This window comes from Rhinatrema bivittatum, chromosome 5 (genome assembly GCF_901001135.1).
Source record: "Rhinatrema bivittatum chromosome 5, aRhiBiv1.1, whole genome shotgun sequence".
NCBI lineage: Eukaryota > Metazoa > Chordata > Amphibia > Gymnophiona > Rhinatrematidae > Rhinatrema > Rhinatrema bivittatum.
The window spans coordinates 60,489,477-60,514,639 of NC_042619.1; the positions used below are offsets into that span (position 1 = coordinate 60,489,477).

The window sequence follows — 25,163 nt, forward strand, 5'->3', positions numbered from 1 at the left end:
AGAATATAATTCCAATCTGATAAAAAGGTAAACAATATCAGTAAAGGTTTCCTTTGTGTTATCACAGTATCTAAAGTTATTTCCAGTATATTAGATACATCCAAAGTTGGTGTCTGATTTCCTCCAGGTTCCATTTCTTCAGCTTGGGCCTGCTGTTGCACATAGAAAGTTTTAATAATTACCAGTAGGGCATTATCTGGAATTTTCAGGATTTGTTTCATATAATTTCTGAAAAGTTCTAGAGGGGAGAGCTTACTGACCACTGGGAAATTTAGCACCCTTAAATTGTGTGCTCTGAGAGCAATTTCCACACTCTCTAGCCTTCTGTTGGTAGTCTTTTCAGATATAATTAACTTTTGTTGAACATTTTCAACAGTAGAGATCTTTTTTTCCAGCTCTTCTGCTTTTTTTTCCCAAAATTTGAAATAAGATTATTATTTAGTACTTATTGATTCTTCATTTCTGTTGTAACTTGGGACAGTGTATTAATAGAATGTTCAATCAACTTTAAAACTGCCCAAATCCCTCTAGCGTTATTTTCTCTGGTGCTGTTATAACGAGACCCACATTTAAAGCCCTCATATATCCATCTCCCGCTTCCATATCGTCACTCACGCTCCTTGCATTACCTTGTGGTATTTCCGTTGTCACCTTCCTCTTAGCTCCCAGCGAGGGATCTGGAGTTAAGCTCTCTATTTCTCTCCTTGGGCTTATACTCCTTATTTCTCCCTGCCCACTGGTCTCTCGCCAGCTCACCTCCCGATCGACAGCGTTTCCCTCACTTTGGTCAAATGCCGAAGGGCTCCTCGCTACTTCCGGGGTACCAGAAGGTATCGCAATGATTTCCAGATGCGTGGGTCTACTCGGCTCTCCGGGGCTGAGGGTGTTGTCACAGGGGGACAGCGCACGCTCCAGCACTACTCCCCCAGCGACCAAGCACTCTGGCAAGGATGTAGTGGCTCCCAAAAAGAACCCCTCGATTCAAGGCTGTCGGGGGGTCGATAGAGGGTGAATCTTCTTTCGCCTCTCTAAGCCTCCCCTTTCTCTTAGTATGGGGCATATTCGTGGAAATTCAATGAAAAAGGTAAGAGCCTCTCTGCAGGCATTCACCACGGTCTCACTTGGCGGCCATATTGTCTCGTGTGGCCCATTTTTAAACTGTTGGCACGCATAGGAATCAAGGAGAGAGGTCAAAACAAAAGGATTCATCCTAGGATTATAAGGCTGCTTCTAATAGAGAGAAATTTGCAACTCCTTTGACAATTCTGTTGTGTTTTGGCTTTAATTCAAACCCCCTCTAAACCAGAGGCTTTGAATGACCAGGCATTCAAAGGAATAATCCAGAAGGGAAGATGGCTGGAAAATGGCTCAAGATATAACAAGCATATATTTAATCATTCTTTGTTCTAACCTACCCTGAGTTCTGCAGGAAGGGATGCCTTCTTCTCATTCCTGCTGTTCATTTCATGTTTCTGACAGTCTGAAACATCCAGCAGATTTTCCATCTCACTGGAGCAGTTCACAAATCTTCCCAGCTTGTCAGAATGTAAAGCACCACAGCACTGTATAACAAGACTGAATAGGTTTTCTCACCACTAGTGGTTTTCTTTATATTGTCTTGTTTCTAGTAATGTTACTGATCACGATTTAGGTGAAATGCCTTTTTATTTTTTGACTCTGCAATTTCCTCCTCTTCCTTTTGGCTACCCGGATAGTCTGAACTGTCCTCTCCTGGTCTGTGGTCCCATGAACTTTCATATGCAACCACCAATGGTTTCCTCTCCCCCACCAAGTCCTTATTCTCCTGCCATCCCAAAGTATGCTATGAATGTTGCTGTCGCTGCAGCATTCCCAAATATGGCTGATCTGAGGAGCAGTAGTAGCAGGGCTCAGGAATTGTATTTGGAGGAGGTATAAATTTACAGTCCAATGTTACATTGAAAGAGGAATATTTAACTGCAAAATCTGAGAAATGACAGGCTTGGAAATATAGAAATAAGATGAAGAGTGCTGTAGTGTTTGAATTTTCAAGAAGGCTCAACACCCAGTAAATAATATTGCTAGCAGTAAATTGTTATGGGTTATCATAAGGCTTGGGGGTTAATTGCATGGACCTGCAATTGCTACCCTTAAGAGAAACATGGGGATAACCTGCATAGCTTGGTAGATACTACCATGTGGAGCTTGCTGGGGAGATTGGATGGACCATTTGGTCCTTTTCTGCTATCATTACTATGCTACTGTATTACTATGTTACTTCCTAGACAAGCTAGTTACTTTCAAACCAGGAAGGAAGGGTTCAGATAATCCAAGTCAAAATAATAACATAAAAATGGGAGAGGCCCAAATCTGTGTGCATCCGAGCCATTCACGACTTGAGTTTGGTAATCTCAGGTACGTGAAATGTGACTTCTTTTAATATTCATCCAGCTTGGATATTTTAGACCCAGTTCAGATGCAGCAATGACACAACAGAGAATATTTGTTTAGAAAATGAGCATATAAGAAAATAAATCAGAGAAATAGCTGTGCTTAACATAATGTATTATATAATACATGTGCCAGCTGAAAATTACTATTGTATGTCTCTCCAAAATAATAACATAAAGAGGTACAGGGACATGCTGTGATATTGATTTTAGAATGCTGTGTGTGTGTGTGTGGAGGGTGATTTGTGAGATGTTTGATATAAAACAAAAGCTGAAGTATTCTTTACTTGTAAGAAATGGCAACAGGTCTTTATAAAAAAACAATAGTTAATCAAATTTGTTTTGAAAATATTGTAATAAAGATTTAATACTGATTGAATGTTTATTGTGGAGGAATTGGTTTGGTTTTGTAGGGGTATATATATGTATTTGGGGCATCACTTTACCTTCAATTAGAATCTAATGATATTCATAGAAGTATAAGCCATTCTGAAGGAATTCAGTTTTATTTAAAATAATGAAAAAAAAAAAAAGATGAGTTAGATTTAAATCTTTCAAAGGTGGCTATCTAAGAACATTAGAATCAACAGCTTGCAGCACTGAACCTGGATTCAAGCCTGGACAGAGAGCACCCATCCATTCCTTTTTCAGTAAAGAAGGAATAGAAAAATGAAATAATACAGTTATAAAACTGCAAAACTTTAATGTCCTGTCATAAATGTTCTTTTATTGTTGACAGATCTGGGAAACTTTAGTGGCCGAACAAGAAGTGCAGTTTCTGTGAGGGAAGGCCAAGGGGTTGTTCTGATGTGCTCTCCTCCTCCTCATTCACCAGGTACAGTAGGCAACAGATCATGTTCCTAATGCTTTACTGTCCTGTAATTTTCTGCATGTTTTGCATAACTTATTTGTTTTGAAAAATCAAAGGATAGATATATGGTTCTACTCATGCTCAAACTACACCAATCAATTGACTTTGGCTGCTACCACACTGCGGATAACGTTAAAATCTAATTTTATATCCTGGAACTTTGCTAATCTTTCCAGCCCCAGGTTGCTGGACGCCTCTTTTCAGTGCCCTCTCTCATCTCAAACGTGGGGACAACCTACATTTTCTGAAAAAAATAAATAAATAAAATAAAATACTGGGCAAAAAAAGAGCAAAAAGCCTACAAGTCAGTTTAATGGTTTTGAAAGGACCCATTTTTTGCCCAGGGCTTTAATTTCCTGCAACTTGTTGAAAGGTAAAGAGAAAATCACGCTAGCCAAAAACTCCACTAAGAGTGCTGTGGAATGTTTTTCCATTCTCAAATGTAACCCTTTCAGAAGAGTTTAAATATTTGCCACTGAGCTATGTGAGAAGGTTCCAAATTAGGTGACTATGGGATACTGAGGCAAGCCATATAATATATGGCTCAGATTATTTCGAGAAAACAAGAAGGGAAACAAACAAAAAAATAGCTATTCAAAGGTAGATTGGTCTTCCAATATTATGGCAAGGCTTCAGCAAGCCTTCAATGCACGGGCCACCCAGGCATTTCTTTCATCCACTCTGAATTAGGATACTACTTTTGAAAGTATTTTTAATAATTGCATCTAAAAAAATGGGTAGTAGAAATTGGTCTTAAACAAAAGTATTGAGCCTGAGCCCAGCACGGCTGATGTTCCTCAGAAGCTATATTGTGTACTCTTCATTCCCAATTCTTTATGTTATGTTTCAATAGGACAGATAAGATGGATGAATGAAATGAGTGGGTGGCCCGTGCATTGAAGGGCTCACTGACAGCCTTGCTGACACCTTGCCATAATATTGGAAAACCTATCTGCCTATCATTAGTCATTGTTTTGTTTTGTTTCCCTACTTCCGTATATTGCTGTACATCTGGGATTCAACAGCTCCTCTGTAGTGGTGTTCAGATTATTCTGAACAAATTTACATTTTATCTTGTTTTAACTATAGTTCTTCAACCCTCCTTCCTCCCTCACACTTTCAAAGGTGTTCAAAATGAACGTGAACTAGGAATGTGCACCCAAAAAATGTTTGGTTAGCTTCCTTCTTCCATTTCACCCTTTTTACTTTTTGAGTTACGGTTTTTTTCAGTTGTGTCATTCATTTTGGTAGTTTATCTGCGTTAATGCCATTTTGTGCACATAAAAAATCAAATTTAATGCTTGCAAAAAAATGTGTGCATACATTGCCAAAACAAGTGTAAATAAATGTGCATCCTTAATGTGAAGCAGTTCACTCTTCTTGAATCGTAAGGTGGTTCTATGCTGTTATACCAATATGTCACACACTGTATTTGAGGTTAAAATAGGGTACGTTCCAAGGATATTGAATTAATCGGAGGGGGGGGGGGGGCACAGAGCAGCAAAAAATAACCAGCACAGAGATGCTGCTTTGAACTTGGCGCTCCATAACATTAACTTTGCCTTTCAATAACATTTCCTTACATGCTAATCCTTTAACCTCCCAGAACCAACTGGAAATAGTGCCAAACCTCTAGCATTCTAAAGAAGTGAAGAGGCAAACCACGCCTCCTCATATTCAGTCAACAGCAAATAGAAGCTTTTCGAAAAGTAATTCATGCTGTTAATGACAATAGCTATCCTGACTGATGCTTTTATTTAGATGCACCAGGAGGCTCTGGGAAGACCTCTCTCTACAATACTTCAAACAGTTCTTAGAGGCAGATGAAAAATAGTTTTCCCTTTTGCTATAACAGGAAAAGCTGCTACACATATCAGAGAGGTGTCAGAACTGTCCACAGTGGCTTTTAGCTTCCAGTACCTCTGCTTGAAACATCTGTTTCGATATGAAGCAAACCTTGACTAAAGCTGACATGATTCATTAGGCTTCTTTAATTATCCTACATAAAGTCCCAGTACTCCAAAATCATGTATTCGGATGCATAGAACATTTTCTACATGAACTGATGAAGAACAACAGATTCTTATCAGGAAAAGTCATTCTACTTAGTGATGCCCAGACAAACACATCCAGTATTATCTAAGGGATCACAAATGGATATCATTGACTTATGTTTAAAATTAAATTACTTATGGAGCCATTTTCTTTATTTGATATATATTCCTTCCTTTGTAACTAGTCAGTCACTGCAATGTTGATTGCATTTGCCTACTGTAAGTTGCTGCACAGTTTATAAAATACAATGCAGTTCTGCTCTGAGAGTATGCACATATGTTTCAGTAAGTGAAAATATTTGTAATACAATCAAAGCACTTACTTTCTCTACCCATTTTATAAACATACGCAGAAAAACACATAACATGTATCCATAAAAACATTGATTCATATGTGGAGGCAGGAGATTTTAAAGTGTGCAGGTATACCGTTCTGAAAATACTTGCGTGTGCTCTTGAAATCAACAGTTCACTGTTATCTCTTTCAGTTCACCCTGTCTATCTCCAGTTCACCTAGACCCTCTAACACTTAGGGGTGTGCATTCGTTTGCAACGTATTGGCAATCCGCAACGTATAGGGCCATATTTGTTGTATTCGTGGGGAAGCGAAACGTATCGCAATTCCCACAAATACAACGAATCTTCACCGAATTATTCGGCCGTCTAAAGTAGCAAATTTAAACAAAACCCCCACCCTCCTGACCCCCCCAAGATTTACCAAAGCTCCCTGGTGGTCCAGTGGGGGTCCGGGAGCCATCTACTGCACTCACGCCATCGGCTGCCGGTATTCAAAATGGCGTCGATAGCCCCTGTGACATAGTAAGGGCAAAAGCTATTGGCACCATTTTGAATACCAGCAGCCAACGGCATGAGTGCAGTAGATGGCTCCAGGACCCCCGCTGGACCACCAGGGAGCTTTGGTAAGTCTTGGGGGGGGGCAGGAGGGTGGGGGTTGTAGTTAATTACATTTTAGCCGGGAAACGAATAAGAATGGAACGTATGCGGTCCCTCTGCACATCCCTACTAACACTTCCCCAGTACACCCAGATCTCCTTCCCAAAAACTACAAGCAGCTAATTTCACTTGCACTAATCGATCAGCAGGTATAAGATTGTAAGAATAAGTCCAATAATTTATACTTGTAAATTTCTTATAAAATATCAACTTCTGCATGAACCTCTTGACCTCAACCCAGAATATCCCAGACTGTCCCATTTTTGCATCAGTAAATGTGCACCCAAAACAAAAAATACGCACGCACTTTTGAGGTTTATAAAATAGCACATACGAGTTTTCATGCTTACACACTTATACACTATTTTTCTGCACATAACCTCTTTGAAAATTTGTTTGTACCTCCTGCAACAGAGAGTGAAGTGACTTGCCCGAGGTAATACAGAATATCAACAGGATTTAAACCCTGGTTTCCCTGGTTCTCAGCTTACTGTTTTAACCATGAAGCTAGAGTCATTTTGTTAAACTTTCTTCAACAAATAATATGAGAATTCAAGGACATAGTGCATTTCATCAATGGTTTACGGACATTGGTATGGAAACATTTCTATCAATTGATGGACTATCAAATTCCGCATTTGAAATTTCACGATGATAATGAAATATGGTATTGTTCATGACATCTATGGGAGAAAAAGGTACACAGTTTAATATCAGATGAACTAGCACAACATGTAATCTTAGTCTGAAGAATCAAGTAAGGCAATAGGAAATAAATATCATAAAACTACCACATGGTGATTCTCACACTTACTGTAGTGCTGATGAAGTAGTATCTGAAGATCCAAATGACTTTTCCAATTGAACCATGAAATTTCTACACACAATGACTCCATATGGGATGCATCTTCACAGACTCCTTTTCAAAAAAAGAATCATTATATTGCTCCTTTCAAATTTAAACCCAAAACAGGGATTATGCAATAGAAAATGTCTAATAATGAAAGACTCACCAAAATTTAATCTCTGCAGAAATAATCTCACAGTCCAATAGAAGACAAACTGCTTTTATCCCAAGAATTGACTTAGCTCCTAGTAATGTAAATTTACCATTCACACTAAAGTAAAGATAATTACAAATACTTCCAGCATGTGACAAAACAATAAAATCCCAAGGTCAAATATCCCATCATCTTGAATTATGTCTGGAACAACCAGTATTCTCCCTTGGATAACTCTGTCACATTATCTCAAACAAAAAAATCTATAAAATCTAAAAATTCTGACAAAGGACACTTCTCAACAGAGACACCTATTAAGAAATGAGCATGTCTATACCCCTAATATTGTATTTTCAGAAATGTTTCTCTCTCAATAAACATTTTCTTCCTTTCAACTATGACACTAGTTTCCTTTCTTTTCAACATAGCTTTCTAATTCCATCATCTGGTGATCATCATCTAGTGATCATCTAGTACAAAATACTGATGGATGTGATAAATTTAAATAAAGAGCTATTATTCATTGCATGTCATAACAGACAAATCTATGGGAAACCCAATGGCACTATCAGAATGCAGAATGAAAACAAACAAAATTAATTTCTTTGACATGTAATGCATAGAGGAGCTTGTTGATATAGGATACTGTGGATGCAAATAATATGACGGCATGTAAAAATGTTAGATACATTTATGGAAGACAAATCTGCCACAGACTATTAAATATAGCAGTCAAGGATGACATTCTGGGTTCAGTTCATCAGTAATCCATGTTTATTACAAACCAAAAAGATATGACAGAGAATATAAAACTCTATGCATGCTCTATTTCTTACTTCCTTTAAGTACCTGTTGCTGGTCACTGTAAGAGACATGATGCTGGGCTAAATGGGTATTTAGTCCAATCCAGTTTTGCACTTCTTATATGTATGACAGAATTAACTAGGCACTGTAGGCAGAGCTTTTAAAAAGTAAATACTAAAAATGCAGAAACAGTGAACATGACTCTTCTTTGTCCCTGAGCCTCCTTTACATCGAAAGAGGCCTGCCTCGTCTGCATTTCTTCCTTGGAGTATTTAAATGTCTCTGTCACATATGTATTTAATTATTAAAACATGTATAGGCTGCATTATCCACAGTTTGAAGCAGTTTACTCCACCACATACATAAGTAGAAATTAAAACAAACAAAAAAAACAAAACCTGTCAAACAGCCTTCTATTAGTTTTATGTACTGATTATATAATGTTTACATTGCTTATTCTTAATATGAATTGTCCCTTCTATGCTACCTAGAATTTTTTTGATAGATGACTTATAAGTCACCTAAAAATATAAATAAATCTAATTTCAAAAGTAAGCCAATATTGTCACAAGTGTCATTAGAAAACTTGCCCAAAGAGGTAGGCTTCTATCTTCCATTTACGTTTTGAAGGAAGCCTTCTTCTGCAAAGATTTTGAAAGAGCAAATAGGTTAGGTACTCCCTTGACTCTGCTAACCATACAGTCCACGTCAAGGGGATATCCAGCAAGCATTGTTAGGCAGATCTTGTTACTTTCAGGCCTGTAGATCCTAAGCAACAAACTAATACTTGATGAGGCATCACCATTTAAAGCACTGTGAATCAGACAGTAAAGACATTATCTGTTTCATTGATAACTATTGTCGGGAGACAAGAGAAGGAACAACATGATCAAAATGGCAAACACCGTTGAGTATATGGGCTGCAGAGTTCTGAATAACTTGCAAAGTTTGAATGGTAGAAGCAGGTAATGGTAGATAGATGGAATTACTAGGGATGTGAATCGTTTTCCATATCGTCTTAACGATAGAAATCATGTGGCAGGGCAAGAAAATCGTGTTAGGCACGATTTTTTAGTTAAAAAATCGTTAAAAATTGTTTTTTCCGATTAGTGCACACTAACTCGAGTTAGTGCGCACTAACGGGGAGTTAGTGCGCACTAACTGGGAGTTCGCACTAACTGGGAGTTAGTGCGCACTAACTGAAAATGATACAATTTGACACTTTTCAGGTCAGTTAAGGTCAGTTTAGGAATGAATATGTATTCCTATTGGCTGCCCTCTTATTTATTCATGTTACCAAGGTTCCCACTGACAGTATATGGGGGATGGGAAATGGAAACAGTTGGTAGCTTGACAAAACAAGTAATGTGATCAGTCAATGTGACTAGAACTTGTGCCCTAACCCTGATACCAGGGGTATTGTGATCTTCCTGCACACAGTGCCCTAACCCTATTAATACCAGGAGTGTTGTGATCTTCCTGCACACAGTGCCCTAACCCTGGCACCAGGGGTGTTGTGATCTTCCTGCACACAGTGCCCTATCCCTATTAATACCAGGAGTGTTGTGATCTTCCTGCACACAGTGCCCTAACCCTGGCACCAGGGGTGTTGTGATCTTCCTGCACACAGTGCCCTATCCCTATTAATACCAGGAGTGTTGTGATCTTCCTGCACACAGTGCCCTAACCCTGGCACCAGGGGTGTTGTGATCTTCCTGCACACAGTGCCCTATCCCTATTAATACCAGGAGTGTTGTGATCTTCCTGCACACAGTGCCCTAACCCTGGCACCAGGGGTGTTGTGATCTTCCTGCACACAGTGCCCTATCCCTATTAATACCAGGAGTGTTGTGATCTTCCTGCACACAGTGCCCTAACCCTGGCACCAGGGGTGTTGTGATCTTCCTGCACACAGTGCCCTATCCCTATTAATACCAGGAGTGTTGTGATCTTCCTGCACACAGTGCCCTAACCCTGACACCAGGGGTGTTGTGATCTTCCTGCACACAGTGCCCTATCCCTATTAATACCAGGAGTGTTGTGATCTTCTTGCACACAGTGCCCTAACCCTGGCACCAGGGGTGTTGTGATCTTCATGTACACAGTGCCCTATCCCTATTAATACCAGGAGTGTTGTGATCTTCCTGCACACAGTGCCCTATCCCTAATAACAGGGGTGTTGTGATCTGTCTGCACACAGTGCCCTATTCCTGATACCGGGGGTGTTGTGATCTTCCTGCACACAGTGCCCTATTCCTGATACCAGGGGTGTAGTGATCTTCTTGCACACATCCCGGTATCAGGGATAGGGCACTGCATGCAGGAAGAGCTGTCTCAGACTTCACCATCCTCCCCCCCCCCCTCACCCACACACCATTCACTGGCTGGGACATGGGGGAAGTCAGGAGTGAGGGTCAGGCGTCTCCCCCCTGTCTGTGAAGCCAGCCTCTCACTAGTAATGCAGGGAGGGAGCTGTCTCAGACTTCACCATCCTCCCCCCCTCACCCACACACCATTCACTGGCTGGGACATGGGGGAAGTCAGGAGTGAGGGTCAGGCAGCTCCCCCCTGTCTGTGAAGCCAGCCTCTCACTAGTAATGCAGGGAGGGAGCTGTCTCAGACTTCACCATCCTCCCCCCCCCCCCCTCACCCACACACCATTCACTGGCTGGGACATGGGGGAAGTCAGGAGTGAGGGTCAGGCAGCTCCCCCCCTGTCTGTGAAGCCAGCCTCTCACTAGTAATGCTGGGAGGGAGCTGTCTCAGACTTCACCATCCTCTCCCCCCCTCACCCACACACCATTCACTGGCTGGGACATGGGGGAAGTCAGGAGTGAGGGTCAGGCAGCTCCCCCCTGTCTGTGAAGCCAGCCTCTCACTAGTAATGCAGGGAGGGAGCTGTCTCAGACTGGTATCAGGGATAGGGCACTGAGTGCAGGAAGATCACAACACCCCTGGTATCAGGAATAGGGCACAGGTTCTAGTCATATTGACTGATCACATTACTTTTTTTGTCAACTACCAACAGTTTCCATTCCCATCCCCCCAACCATCACCTCATTTGGAACCTTGGTAACATCAATAGATAAGAGGGCAGCCAGCCAATAGGAATACATATTCATTCCTAACTGACCTTTACTGACCTGGAAAGTGTCAATAATTTGTATCATTTTCTGTTAGTGTTCCTGAGTTTCCATTTCCATTTCCCATCCCCCCAACCATCACCTCAGTGGGAACCTGGTTAATATCAATAGATAAGAGGGCAGCCAGCCAATAGGAACACATATTCATTCCTAACTGACCTTTACTGACCTGGAAAGTGTCAATTTGTATCATTTTCTGTTAGTGCGCACTAACTCGAGTTAGTGCGCACTAACTCGAGTTAGTGCGCACTAACTGGGAGTTACTGCGCACTAACACGCTTTAACGATTTTTAACGATAAATCGTTAGAATTTCTATTGTATTGTGTTCTATAATGATTTAAGACGATATTAACATTATCGGACGATAATTTTAATCGTTGAAAAACGATTCACATCCCTATGAATTACAGTAATCCAGATCTGTATTATTAAGGCCTAGAGAACTGTGCCAAAATCAATAGGGTTCTAAAATGTTTTCCTCCGGGGTATACATGTTTGGATCTGAAGTATGTCCCCATATGCTATATTATGAAGACCATTGACTATTTTAGTAGCTGTCTTCTGGATCTTTTCCTCTTGCTATGCACTCAAGCATCTTTCTGGCTTATGTTGTCACGTTATCTACCTATTTGGCCACCTTAAAATTGTCAGATGTAATCATTTCCAGATCCGGCTCTTGTTCTGTACACAGAGCAATGATGATTTTAAGTCGTTACAGTTGTGTACTTTATTTTTAAGATGGCACAAGTTCTTTTTAGTAAGTTTGTGACTTCTTACAGTCTTTCTTAAGTTCAGCTGTCTCTCCAGTTTAATTAGCTCTTTCATTTACTTGATTTCTTCCCTCCCATTGGAATACAAGCAAGTTATGAGGTTTTCCTCCCAATGCTGATAAAGTATCAAATTGTACTGTTAAAGTGTTTAGTCTTTTATCTCCTACCTCCTCTTATAGTATCAATGTATTACCTTGTTTCTCCTTCTCATCTCCAGTAGATATTTATGGGCCATTGATGTGGACCATCTCCTCTCCTTCTTCCTTCTCTCCCCTTTCTCCTTCCTTCTTCTCTCAAGATGTCTGAAAGTCATCCTCTCCTTGGATTCTGATGATTTCAGTTTCCGATGTTAAGAAGACACCTCTTCCTTGGTTTTAGAAGAAAACTCAAAATAGCTTAGTTGAATCTAAAAGGATTTAGAACTTCAAACTCAAGTGGACTGAGACAGTGGAAAGAAACTCTTATCCAAAACAAAGGTCCCCGTGGAGCTTAAGGTTAAGATTTAGATAAATGAAATCACAGCTTAGGACATGCTGCCTCCTTGAAAGCAAAAAAAGATCCACGAGAGCTGAAACAAGGGGGAGCTGCAACCCAACAAACTCTCCCCATTCCCAAATGGTGTATTCCTGTCCTGATATTAATAGGGGACTAACAGGATCCCTACAGGTAGATGAATAGAAGTATAAAGCAAAGTTTATTATTTAAAAGTATGGGGAGCAATTTTCAAAACTGTGTATTTTGGTACAACATTTGCAAGTGGTTTTCTACCTGTGGGCTTTGCACCAGATTTCAATGGGAAAGTACAAGCTTACATTCCCTTTGAACCATGTACAGTTTTAGATACTTTTAAGACCTGGTTTTTATGAAGTTTTACTACTGTTACTTGCTTTGAGCACTTTACATGCAAAAGCAGGTGATAAATAAGTGATTTTATTTGTTGACATCTTTGGGAGAAGAGTAGATTTTGTGCAAGCTTTATATTGATATGACTACAGTTTGTCTCACAATATGAGGCACTAACTATAGCTTGAAATCTAGGGCTAAACAAAATGGTTAGGATGACATCCAAACTTGATCTCAATCAGTGAGGTAAGGGATGCTAAAGAATCAAAGTTCAACAAGAACACAACACACATTAGGTTGGATAAATTCAAGTCGTTCATGGGTTTATTCAAGAGAAATGGAAACATTCAAAGCCTGACTAAATCAAATCTTTGCATGAAACTGGTTCTGAATTGTTTGATCTGTCTGAAATGCAAAGATTCACATTTATATTTGAAATATTCAAAGAGCCTTATTGCCTTCAAATACTTTGAGTGGTTTGAATCTTCAAAGAGGGACTAAATTAAGTAAACTTAATTATAAAATAATAAATTGGGTAAACTCAACTGGATATCATAGTATGTTTAATTCAATGTTAACAGGTATGAAATGTAGTTGAGCTGGTTTGGAAGAGGTTGCTTATCATATTTTTAACTTTTTATTCTAACTGGTATTAGACTGATTGCATTCTTTAATGAACAACTGCAGCCATCACGTCACCAAAATTATACTCACAAACTTAAATCTGGCAATGGTACTTTGGGAAAATATATTGCAGTAGAAAATAAAGAACTTCAACTAAAAGGAAGTCATAACTGCATTTTCATGATGATTTAATAGAAATTGAAATTTGATATATCATTCTTATTTTTATATTGTTCTCTTCCCTACAAGGTTGCAGTGTTAGATATTGGATATTTCAGGCAGTCTCATGAATGCATTTGAGTGCCAGACATACTATTGCTGGATACAAAAAGGATGAATGCGCGGAATGGAAGGATGAATAAAGTGACAGAAAATACTGGGATGTTTCTGTAACATACAGTTTAATATGCACACAAGCTTCAATAAAAAGAATACAAAGCATAATCCCAGTCTAAATATCACGTACGCTCGATTCTCTTGAAACGACATTTGAAACAGAAAATTGTGCATGCTTCAAGGCACGGTTGGACAGAACTTGCCAATGAATGCTTTATCAGCTGCTTGCCAGCTTAGAATGGATGGGAACTGCACACAGTAGATAATAATAATACAGACCACTGATTTTCTATTGAACTCGCCCTATGCTTTCATAATAATATAGATCTGTTTTCCATTATAGTAAATTTGTATTGTCTTAAATATGGGTTATGCTGTACACAAGCTATCAATCAAATCCAAAACGGGACAGTCTCTGGCAGTAAAATCTAGAAGGATTGCTGAAGAACAAATCCCATCACTTCACTATTCTTGCTTGCTGGATAACCTTGAGAAATTTTCTGAGAATCTGTATCCTGAAGCTCATGTAGTCTGCTGTTTCTTAATTGTTGTCTCATTTATATCTGCTGGCTTTATTCTGTTATCTATTCTGCAGGAAGTCTATTTTTATACAGTAGTTTTGAGTGACACTCACCCAGATAATTACTGTCCCATCTCAAATCTCACCTTTTTTCAGTAAACTGATCAAACAGATTGCGATCTCTCGGCCTCAGTTCATCAGGAAGCGTTATGGAATCCCTGTCCTCTTCCAGTTGGGATTTCATAGGGAGCAAAGCACAGAGGGGCAAATCTTTAAACTTACGCAAGGGCGCAGATTTGTTCGCGCAACCCGGCGCGAACAAATCTATACCCGATTTTATAACATATGCGCACTACCGCGCGCATGTTATGAAATCCAGGGTCAGCGCGCACAGGGGGGTGCACAATTGTGCAACCTGCACACGCCAAGCAGCCTGCCTCCGTTCCCTCCAAGGCCACTCCGATTTTAGAGCGGCCTTAGAGGGAACATTTTTTTTGTTCCCCCCACCTTTCCCTCCCTTCCCTTATCTAACCCACCCCCTAGCCCTAACTAAATCCCCCCCCCACCTTATTTCGTGGAGTTGCGCCTGCCTCTGGCGTAACTTGTGCGTGCCGCCGGCTCCCTGCCCCGGCACAGGCCTCTGTGCCAGAGCACTCGGCCCCACCCCCAGACTGTCGCCACGCCTCCGGCCCCACCCATGGACCGCCGCCATGCCCTCAGACATGCCCCGGCCTGCCCCATGCCCAGGCCACGCCCCCGGCCAGCCCCTTATTCGAAGCCCCAGGACATATGCGCGTCTCGGGGCTTGCGCGCGCCGCCGAGCCTATGCAAGATAGGCTCGGCGCGCGCAGGGGGAGCTTGGGGCAGGTTTTCAGGGGTTTCGCGCGTAACTTAGGTGTGTACCCCTTTGAAAATCTGCCCCAGAGGCTTTATTGATCTCTGTGCTGGACTCCCTGCATAAGAAAGTGGGAACAGTCTTGGTGGTGTACCTGGATCTGCCTTTCATACATTAAGACTGGCTGTTTGGAAAGCATTAGGTTTACATGCTTCTATATTGAAATGATTGGAATCATTCCTGGTAGGTTTAAAAAGGCATTAAAGCATTATCTCTTTACACTAGCCTTTCCAGAATTCTGTGAACCATCAACTCCCCAAAATTAGTTTTTAATTTCATTTTATGATCCTTTCCCTAATATATTTACTTTACTCTGATGATATTTTATTTGATCATGTTATCATGATATCTTTTTATGTTTATTTCCTAAACCCTGCTCAAGATTTGTTTTTTTAACTTCTATGTCTATGACCTTAGTTTTTGTATGTTATTTTAATTTATTTAACTTTGTTTGATTAGCAATATTATGTATGTTCATTGTGACCTGTGGGATATAAATACTTCAAAATAAATAAAATAAATAAATAAACTAATATCACAATAAGCAAGTAAAGGTGGGAGTCAAGTATTTTAATTGGAAACTATTTTGTTCAGGAGTCCCCCAGGATTCAGTTTGTTCAATTTATCTTTAGTTTATTGGGAAATTGCTGAACACCTAGGGAGTTACATACCGGATCTATGCTGATAACATCAAGCTATACCTCCTTCTGGGAAATGATAAGATGTACTTTAGATGCTATCTGCAATAGTTGAGTGTATCAAGGTATTGGGATCTAGATGAAACAAAATAAATTGGCTCTTATTAACCTTAGGAAAACAGACTTCATGGGTCAGTCGCTTGATAGAACCCTAACCCCTAGCTCAATTACAATTAGAGGGAAGTAACTACCACTTCAGACTGAGGTAAGGAATCTGAGAGTTATTTTCTATTCCAAACTTACCATGAAGCACATATCAGTGCGCTGACCTGGACAGCCTTTTACGGGCTAAAACGGGTTCAGCAGTTGAAATACCTGCTTCAACTAGGTGATCTGAAAAATGGCATGCAAATATTAGCCCTTTCAGGAATAGACTGTTGTAATTCAGTCTATTTGGGGCTTGTAAATTAATTAACTCTTGTACTGCAGCTTATTCAAAATGCAGCAGCTCACATATTGCAGGCTGCAATTATGGTAAACAGATCATCCCTGTTTTGTGTGGCCTTTACCAGCTGCCCATTGCTTGCAGAATCAGGTTTAAAATTGTTATGCTGATATTTAAAGCCATGTTAGAATGTTCATGAAGGTTTGCTGGCTTAGCTGAAGTACATAATGAGCAAACAAACAGAATAGTGTGAACAACTTGGGTCAGGACACACCTTTCCTACATTTTATTTTTAAAGTTGTATTTTATTTGAATTTTACTGTTTTACCCTATATTTAATTATAAAATGTGTTTGGTTGAATGAGCCATCTTATATTTTCAGTTGATTTTATTTTTGTATTGGGCATCCAAATGGCAGATGAAATTTAATGTGGACAAGTGCAAGGTGTTGCATATAGGAAAAATAACCCTTGCTGTAGTTATACGATGTTAGGTTCCATATTAGGAGCTACCACTGTTGTGACCGCCGGTCGCAGCGAACCACGACCGGGGGGCCGGTCACTCACCTCCGCTACGTTGGGGCCGTCGTCGGCAGGCTGCCTCCGAGGCAGCGTTGCTGCCTTCCAAGATGGCCGTGGCGTCTTCGACGCGGCTAAGCCACGCCCCCCGGAGATCTCTTAGGCCCGCGCGGGCGGCAAGTGCCCGGCCTTAAAGGAACCCCTACAGGAAGTTTAGGGGGTTCCTTCCTGCTGTCTCCAGCTTCCCTGCACTATTTAAGGCAAGGTCTGGGGCCTCAGACCTTGCCTCGGCTTCGTGGCTCCAGTGTTGTTTGTTCTGGTTCCTGGTTGCTTCTGCGTTTGATCCCTGGACTGGCTGTCGTTCCTGTTTGGCTCCTGACTTCTGGATTGGCTGCGGACTCTCTTTGATTCTCGATTTCTCGACTGGCTGCGGATTCTTCTGGCTCTTGACCCCTGGACTGGCTGCGGATTCTTCTGGCTCTCGACCCCTGGACTGGATGCGGATTCTTCTGGCTCTCGACCCCTGGACTGGCTGCGGATTCTTCTGGCTCTCGACTCCTGGACTGGATGCGGATTCTTCTGGCTCTCGAACCCTGGACTGGCTGCGGATTCTTCTGGCTTTCGACCCCTGGACTGGTTGCGGGGTATTCTGGCTCCTTGATCCTTGGACTGGCTGCGGAGTGTGTTGGTTCTTGTTCTCTGGACTGACTTCTGATACTTCTTCGGTTCCCACGACTTGCTGGAGGCGCCAGCTTCAGTTTCATGACCCACCGGAGATGCTCATCCCTATTCTCTCAACCTGCTGGAGGCGCCAGCTATCTGGACTAAACGACCTGCAGGAGGCGCCTGCATCCAGATCTTCTTCTAGTACCTCCAGTGACCTTCGTGATTGGCCTCGCCCACCGACGAGGGGGTCTACATTCCTCGCCGGACCAAGGGTCCACCTCTCAAGTCATAACCACCCAGGAAAAGGATCCTGGCTTCATAGTGGATAATACTTTGAAATCGTTGGCTCAGTGTGCTGCAGCAGTCAAAAAAGCAAACAGAATGTAAGGAATTATTAGGAAGGGAATGTTTAATAAAACGTAAAATGTCATAATGCCTCTATATCACTCCTTGGTGAGACATCACCTTGAATACTGTGCACAATTCTGGTCACCACATCTCAAAAAAGATATAGTTGTGATGGAGAAGGTACAGAGAAGGGCAACCAAAATAATAAAGGGATGGAACAGCTCCCCTATGAAGAAAGGCTGAAGAGGTTAGGGCTGTTCAGCTTGGAGAAGAGACGGCTGAGGGGAATATGATAGAGGTCTTTAAGATGAGAAGTCTTGAATGAGTAGATGTGAATTGATTATTTACACTTTCAGATAATAGAAGGACCAAGTGGGCATTCCATGAAGATAGCAAGTAGCACTTTAAGACTAATCGGAGAAAATTCTTTTTTACTCAACGAATAATTAACCTCTGGAATTTGTTGCCAGAGGATGTGGTTAGTGCAGTTAGTGTAGCTGAGTTCAAAAAAGGTTTGGATAAGTTCTTGGAGAAGTCCATTAACTGCTATTAATCAAGTTTACTTAGGTAATAGCCACTGCTATTAATTGCATCAGTAGCATGGGATCTTCTTGGTGTTTGGGTACTTGCCAGATTCTTGTGGCCTGGTTTGGCCTCTGTTGGAAACAGGATGCTGGGTTTGATGGGCCCTTGGTCTGACCCAGCATGGCAATTTCTTATGTTCTTATATCTATACTGTGAACCATTATGATTGAAACCAGAGTATCGGTATATAAAAGCATATAAATAAAATAAATAAGAAAGCTTCAGCCATTAATTTTTTGCCCAGTTCAGGTTTTCTGATGCTATAACTTTAGAGATTTGAAGATGTAAGTCCATAGCCTATTATAATGATATTATACTTATTTGTAGACCTTGCCTAGATGGGCAATCCGGAGCTAATTATTCTCACATTTTTCCCCAGGCTTGCTTCAATGGCAAAGGACAGTCAATATAGCAGGATACTCCTTTTATTTTTAATCGGCAGGCTAGTATTTTCTGAACTGCACAGTAACTGCTTTTCTGCACTATTGTTCCAATTGTAAAGTTTATTATAATTGCACCCCTGTTTCTTGTGAACCAGCATGATGAGACTACCGTCTTGAATGTTGGTATATAAAAAAACTTAAATAAATAAATAAATAAATAAAAATAAATCATAGAGCAATTAGCCTCCAAATCAAAGGATGGGAATGTGGAAGCAATCTCACACAGCAATCAGCAAGACTTGCCTGCCTGGATGCTTTGATAATTCAAATGGGAGCAATGATCTCCTTAAATGAGGCCCTCAAAGATTCATATCAAATGATTAGGCTTTGGCTGTTGCTTATATTTGGGAGTTTCTGGGACAAATCTGCTATCCTAGACCTGTGGCAGTATAACCAAGCGAAAGGTAGGTTCCTGGAAGAGATACGACTTTGTACTTCTATCATCTGGGGGGAAAGAAATGTCACTGGACAGATCTTCATATCCAGGAGGCTGCGTGGCCAGTACGCAATGTGATGTGTCTGGGTACAGTTATGCGAATAGAGGGGTTTCTACTTTGGAAACATAGTAGAATGCTGGTGAAGGTTTTTGACTGAGGTTGGTGAACCAGCAGCTCCCCTGCCAGAGCAAATTTGGAACTGGGAAACTGATTCCATCCTTCAAATCCATAGACACTTGACTCAGGTGCAAAGTTGCATTTGAATACAATAAAATGATGGCCTTGATTTTTCCAACATGTGTCTACATTGAGTATAGTGATCCATTTAGGGTAGGAGTGAGGTGATGGGCAGTGATAGAAGTATTTATTTATTTTTGTATTTATTTTTCTATACCGAAGTTCCTGTACGAATACAGATCACACCGATTTACATGATAACAACAAAATTTGCTTAGGAGCGTTACATATAACAAATAACATAACATATAACAGAGAGCAACATAACTAAGGAGGCATCCAAATATGAAAGAATTTTAAACTTAATATATAAAGCAGAAAATCTTAATATAAACATGATATATAGTACAAACTTAATATATAGTAAGCAGAACATATCATATTGTATCAATTAACGTCTCGTAAATATGGAAATCTGGTGGAAAGCTATGGAAGGGTGGGTGGGAAACAAAGTGTGAGCCAATTACGGTGGGAAGAGAGGGGGAATAAACAGTCGGAGGTTGCCAGAACTAAGAGACTAAAAAGGCTGGAATCTGGATTCTGAGAAGAATAGCATTAGGAGTCCGAGAAGGCTAAGCTGAATAGCCATGTTTTAAGTCTTTTTTTGAAGGAAGATGGACATTGTTCTTGCCTGAGGTCTGGTGGCAATGTGTTCTATTGATGGGGTCCTGCTGTCGAGAGGGCCCTCTTTCTTAGGGCTGATTATGCTTGTGAGGCAAACAGGGTGTCTTTATAGGCGCTTCTAATGGGTCTGGATGAGGTGTGAGGTAGATAGTAGTATTTGCCATGTTAATATCCTATATTGTGATCAATGGTATACAGCAGACATGTGCATTGCTGGCTGCAGCAATGCACATGTCTGCCCCATTATTTTCAAAAAAAGACTTAAAACTTGGCTCTTCCACCAAGCTTTTCCATAACATCAGACAGCACAAGCTTCTCTGCCAAGGTCCCCCTTTAAATCATTTTCAATCAAACCATAAGAGAATCTATATAAGAACATCAGTTGTTGTCAACAACCTATAAGAGAACTATACAAGAACTAGACAAGTTCAATTCTAAAAACTCTTTGAACCCCTATTCAATACCCATAGAACAACACAAAGAATTCCATAGAACATCACAAAGAATTCCCCAAAGAATTCTTCAACTTTAACTCCTTGGCAGCCCAAAAGTACAAAATGCAATTCCCAACCTCCTGACAGTCTTAAAAGCTATACACAACCCCACACAGAAGTTATCTGCCTCTGCCTATATTAGGCTATGTATATTGTATTTCTTTGTTTAACCCCATATATTCATTTCCAAGTTATTCTTCCTGTTCTCTGTAAGACATTTGCTTGTCACTGTTATTGTTCAAAATGTAAACCGAATTGATCAGTAATTCTGTTATTGGAAAGTCGGTATAGAAAAGTTCTAAATAAATAAATAAATAAATAATGGGGCAGATTTTAAAAGCCCTGCGTGCGTAAATCCAGCTGGATTTATGCACGCAGGGGACTTGCGCGCTGGCGCGCCTATGTTGCATAGGCCGCTGGCATGCACAAAGCCCCGGGACACACGTAAGTCCCGGGGCTTCGAAAAAGGGGCGGGAAGGGCGTGGTCCGGGGGCATGGCACCAGTCCAGGGGTGGTTACAGGGGGTCAGGGGGCGGTCCGGGGTGGGTGCGGGGGCAGGTCTGAATTCCCCAGCACAGCGGCCTGTGCTGGGGGATGGCGAGCCGGCACGCGCAAGTTAGGCAGGCGTAACTTTTGAAATAAAGGTAGGGGGGATGATTTAGTTAGGGCTAGGGGGTGGGTTAGATAGGGGAAGGGAGGGGAAGGTTGGGGTGGCCGAAAAAAAGGTCCCTCCGAGGCCGCTCTGATTTCGGAGCGGCCTTGGAGAGAACGGGGAAAGCCATTGGGGCTTCCCTTGGGCTCAGTGTGCAAAGTGCACATGTGTGCACCCCCTTGCGTGCGCCGAGCCCAGATTTTACAACATGCACACGGCAGCGTGCGCATGTTATAAAATCGGGCGTAGATTTGTTCGCGCCGGGTTGTGCGAACAAATCTACGCCCACGCATAGATTTTAAGATCTGGCCCAATTTGTTGAACAACTAAAATATAATTATTTCTCAGCTGTGCATGTCATGGAGAAACCTATGAACAGGTGGCGTAGTTTTGTCACAGAAAACCATTTTGCTGCTTCTGTGATAAGATCTAGCTTTTCAGGCCTGATTCTTTTAAGGATTGTTGGGAATCCCAGCCGCGGGCAGCCACGGCCATGTTCCCCCTTACCATCAGGCTTGCCTCCTTCACCGTGGCCTGCTCCATCCTGGCTCGTGCTGCGTCAGGGCCTTCTTGCAGCGTTCTCCTCATGTGCCAACATGTGACCTTTGCCACTGCAGTAAAAGCACAAACCTAAGGAACGGCGGCGCTTCTGCTCCTCCGGAGTAAGAGGGCTGCGACTAAGTTGCATGGTTTCGTCTCCTCGGTTAAGCTGGTGTTCAGGAGGTTGAGCTATCGGACGGGAGAAGGACGGGGCCAGTGGGACTGGTCTCTGGACAGGTTTTATCTCTCAGGCCCGTTGCTGAAGTCTATGATCAATCCATCCTGTGAGATCGATCAGGGCTTCGAGATCATTTGGGAGGTCCCAAGCCGTGAGTTCATCCTTAATGTGAGAGGACATGCCCTCCAGGTAGATACTATGCAGGCTGTCCTCCCGCCAACCCAGCTCCGATGCCAAGGTGCGGAATTCAACAGCATAGTCGACCAATGGCCGAGAGCCTTGGCACAAATGCAGGAGTTCTGTAACTGCGGTAGACTGCCGGGCAGGCTCGTCAAATACCTACTTGAAGGTGTGCATGAATTGTTGGATATCTCCAAGCAGCGAATCGCCCCACTCCCACAGCGGGGAGGCCCATGCCAGGGCTTTGCCATCCAAAAGAGACAGTATGTAGGTTGTTTTAAACTGGTCAGATGGAAACTGTGTTGGTTGGAGAGCGAACCGCATGAAGCAGTGGTTGAGGAACCCACGACACTGCTTAGGGTCCCCAGCATAGCGGGGTGGCACTGGTAGGTGCAGAGACACGGCCAGTGTGAGAGCTAGAACAGGAGCCGGAAGCGGCGCTGCAACTGGAGTTGCTGAGTCCAGGCGGCTGGCCAATCTCTCGACGGTAGCTGCCAAGATGTCCAAGCAGTGCTGCTGCTGTTGTAGTCATTGAGCCAGGCCTAGAATAGCCTGGAGGCCAGAGAGGTCCTCTGGGTCCATGGCCTTGGCAAACTGTTGTGGACGTGGACCCTTGGCTGGCTAGAGTGTATGGAGGACCCACTGAAGGAAGGCCTGCAGCGGTACTCATAGCCAGGAGGTGGATCAGGACCAGGAGACCTGACAGGACCTTCACCAATACCAGCCCTCGTTCCCCGCAAGTTGAGCCCTTGGGTGCCGGGGCCAGTAGGATGTAGAAGAAGGTATCCTGGCAAAGAGGAGTCCAGAGAACAGTCCGAGTCGAGGCAAGCTGAAGGCTTGGGAAATCGGAGACGGTCCAGTAGTTGAGGCAGGCAGCAGAGGTGCAAGACGAGGAGGCAGGCCAGAGGTCAAGGCAGGCAGAAGACGAAGCCAGAAAGCAAGGCAAGGGTCAGGATGGGCAGCAGACAGATGATACCAGGAACCAGGCCGAAGTCAAACCGAAGAAGCAAGCAAGTAGGAACCAGAACACGGGAGTAGAAACGGAGCTGGAGCAGGCAGGAAGGCTGGAACAGAGTCAAGAACAAGCAGGATTCTTGAATAGAGTCAGAAAAAAGCAGGATACAACAACTAGATACTCCAGGAGTCAACCTGTTGCCAAGGCAAGGAAGGAGGTCTGAGGCAGCCTATATATAGGCCTCTGGTGATGACATGGGATTTGGGGCCAGGCTGAAGTTTCCCGCCACGGCCCCTTTAAATCCCGGGCAGACACGCGCATGCCTAGGGGGTGGAGCCACCTGAAGATGCGGCCGGAAAACTCCCAAGCCTAGGCGTTACTGGGGAGCTAACCCTCTGCTGCATGAACCCTGCTCCCCAAAGCATGGTTCCTGTCTCTTTGGAATACCCCAGTGGGTCTTTTTCTACATTGGCCTTTATCGACTCCAAGGCTGGAGGAAACGTCATCCTAGCTGACCTAGTCCAACAGCTGCAATTTCCCATGCAATCACGTATCCCGCCACTACGAGTATCTTCCATTCATGGCACCCCTCTGCCAGGCTGCATTTCTGCCACGACGACTACAGTGACCCTCCGCACCGGGGTTCTCCATGAGGAGGAGATCTCCTTTTATATTCTGGACAAATCTATCCTTCCTATAGTCTTGGGCCTACCCTGGCTTCAGAAGCACTCTCCACTCATTAGTTGGGATTCACTGCAATTTGCGGCATGGAGTCCAACTTGCTTTACTACCTGCTTGCCTACTCTGCCTTGGCCTAGTATTCCTTTGTCTGCCACCTCTCTGTCGCTGCCGCCACAGTACACAGTATACGCCGATGTCTTTTCCAAGGAAAAGGCTGAGCTCCTGCCGGAACATTGGTCCTTTGACTGTGCCATTGACTTACTACCTGCTGCAATACCCCCCCCGGGGGCGAGTTTACCCTTTGTCCCTACCTGAGACTAAGGCAATGTCCCAGTACATTCAAGAAAATCTGGACAAGGGGTTTATCTGACCCTCGACTTCCCCGGCAGGGGCTGGGTTCTTTTTTGTCACCAAGAAAGACGGTTCCCTCAGACCCTGTATAGATTATCGGGGACTCAATGCCATTACATGCTGGGATAGATATCCTCTCCGCTCATCTCAGAGCTTTTAGATCACCTTCAAGGAGCTAGGATCTTTACTAAACTCGACCTCCAAGGTACATACAATCTAGTACGGATCAAACTGGGCGATGAGTGGAAAACTGCCTTCAACACTTGTGATGGGCATTGCGAGTACTTAGTCATGCCTTTTGGATTATGTAATGCTCCAGCGGTTTTTCAAAACCTCATGAATGAGGTCTTCCGGGACATGTTTCACTCTTCAGTGATTGTACACCTAGACGATGTGCTCGTATACTCTAAAGACCTCACCACTCACCGACAGCAGGTACGTCAAGTGCTGCAGTGACTTCGTGAAAACCACCTATTTGTTAAACTGGAAAAGTATGTATTTGAACAAGTCCTTGCCATTCTTGGGATACATTGTGTTTATCTCAGGATTTCACATGGACCCTGAAAAAGTTTCTGCCATTAAAGACTGGCCCCGGCTGGTAGGAGTTAAAGCCCTTCAACACTTTCTCAGATTTGTGAACTTCTACCAGCATTTCATCCCGCACTACTCACAGAAGGTAGCACCACTCACCGCCCTAAAAAGGGAGCTAACACCAGAGAATGGCCTACAGAGGCACTCCAAGCTTTTGAGGAGTTAAAACAAGCCTTCCTTCTCGACTCTTGTCTATACTACCCAGATCCCACGCGACCCTTCTTGGGAGAAGTCGATGCCTCTGACATCGCTGTGGGGGCCGTTCTTTGCCAATCGACAAGGGTTCATTACTCCTTTGCTCCTACTTTTCTCGAAAATTTACCCCCACAGAAAAGAATTATGCTATAGGAGAAAA

General features: G+C 42.6%; 1 protein-coding gene across 5 annotated transcripts in view; it reads left to right on the forward strand.

Moving 5' to 3' along the window:
* CNTN5 (contactin 5) overlaps positions 1-25,163 on the forward strand; it is a 2,626,638-nt gene that overhangs the window by 1,762,535 nt on the left and 838,940 nt on the right. For all 5 annotated transcript variants that reach the window (XM_029602387.1, XM_029602386.1, XM_029602389.1 and 2 more), the window contains one exon: positions 3,169-3,264. In XM_029602387.1, the coding sequence (XP_029458247.1) occupies positions 3,169-3,264 (96 nt within the window). The remainder of the gene's footprint in view (positions 1-3,168; positions 3,265-25,163) is intronic.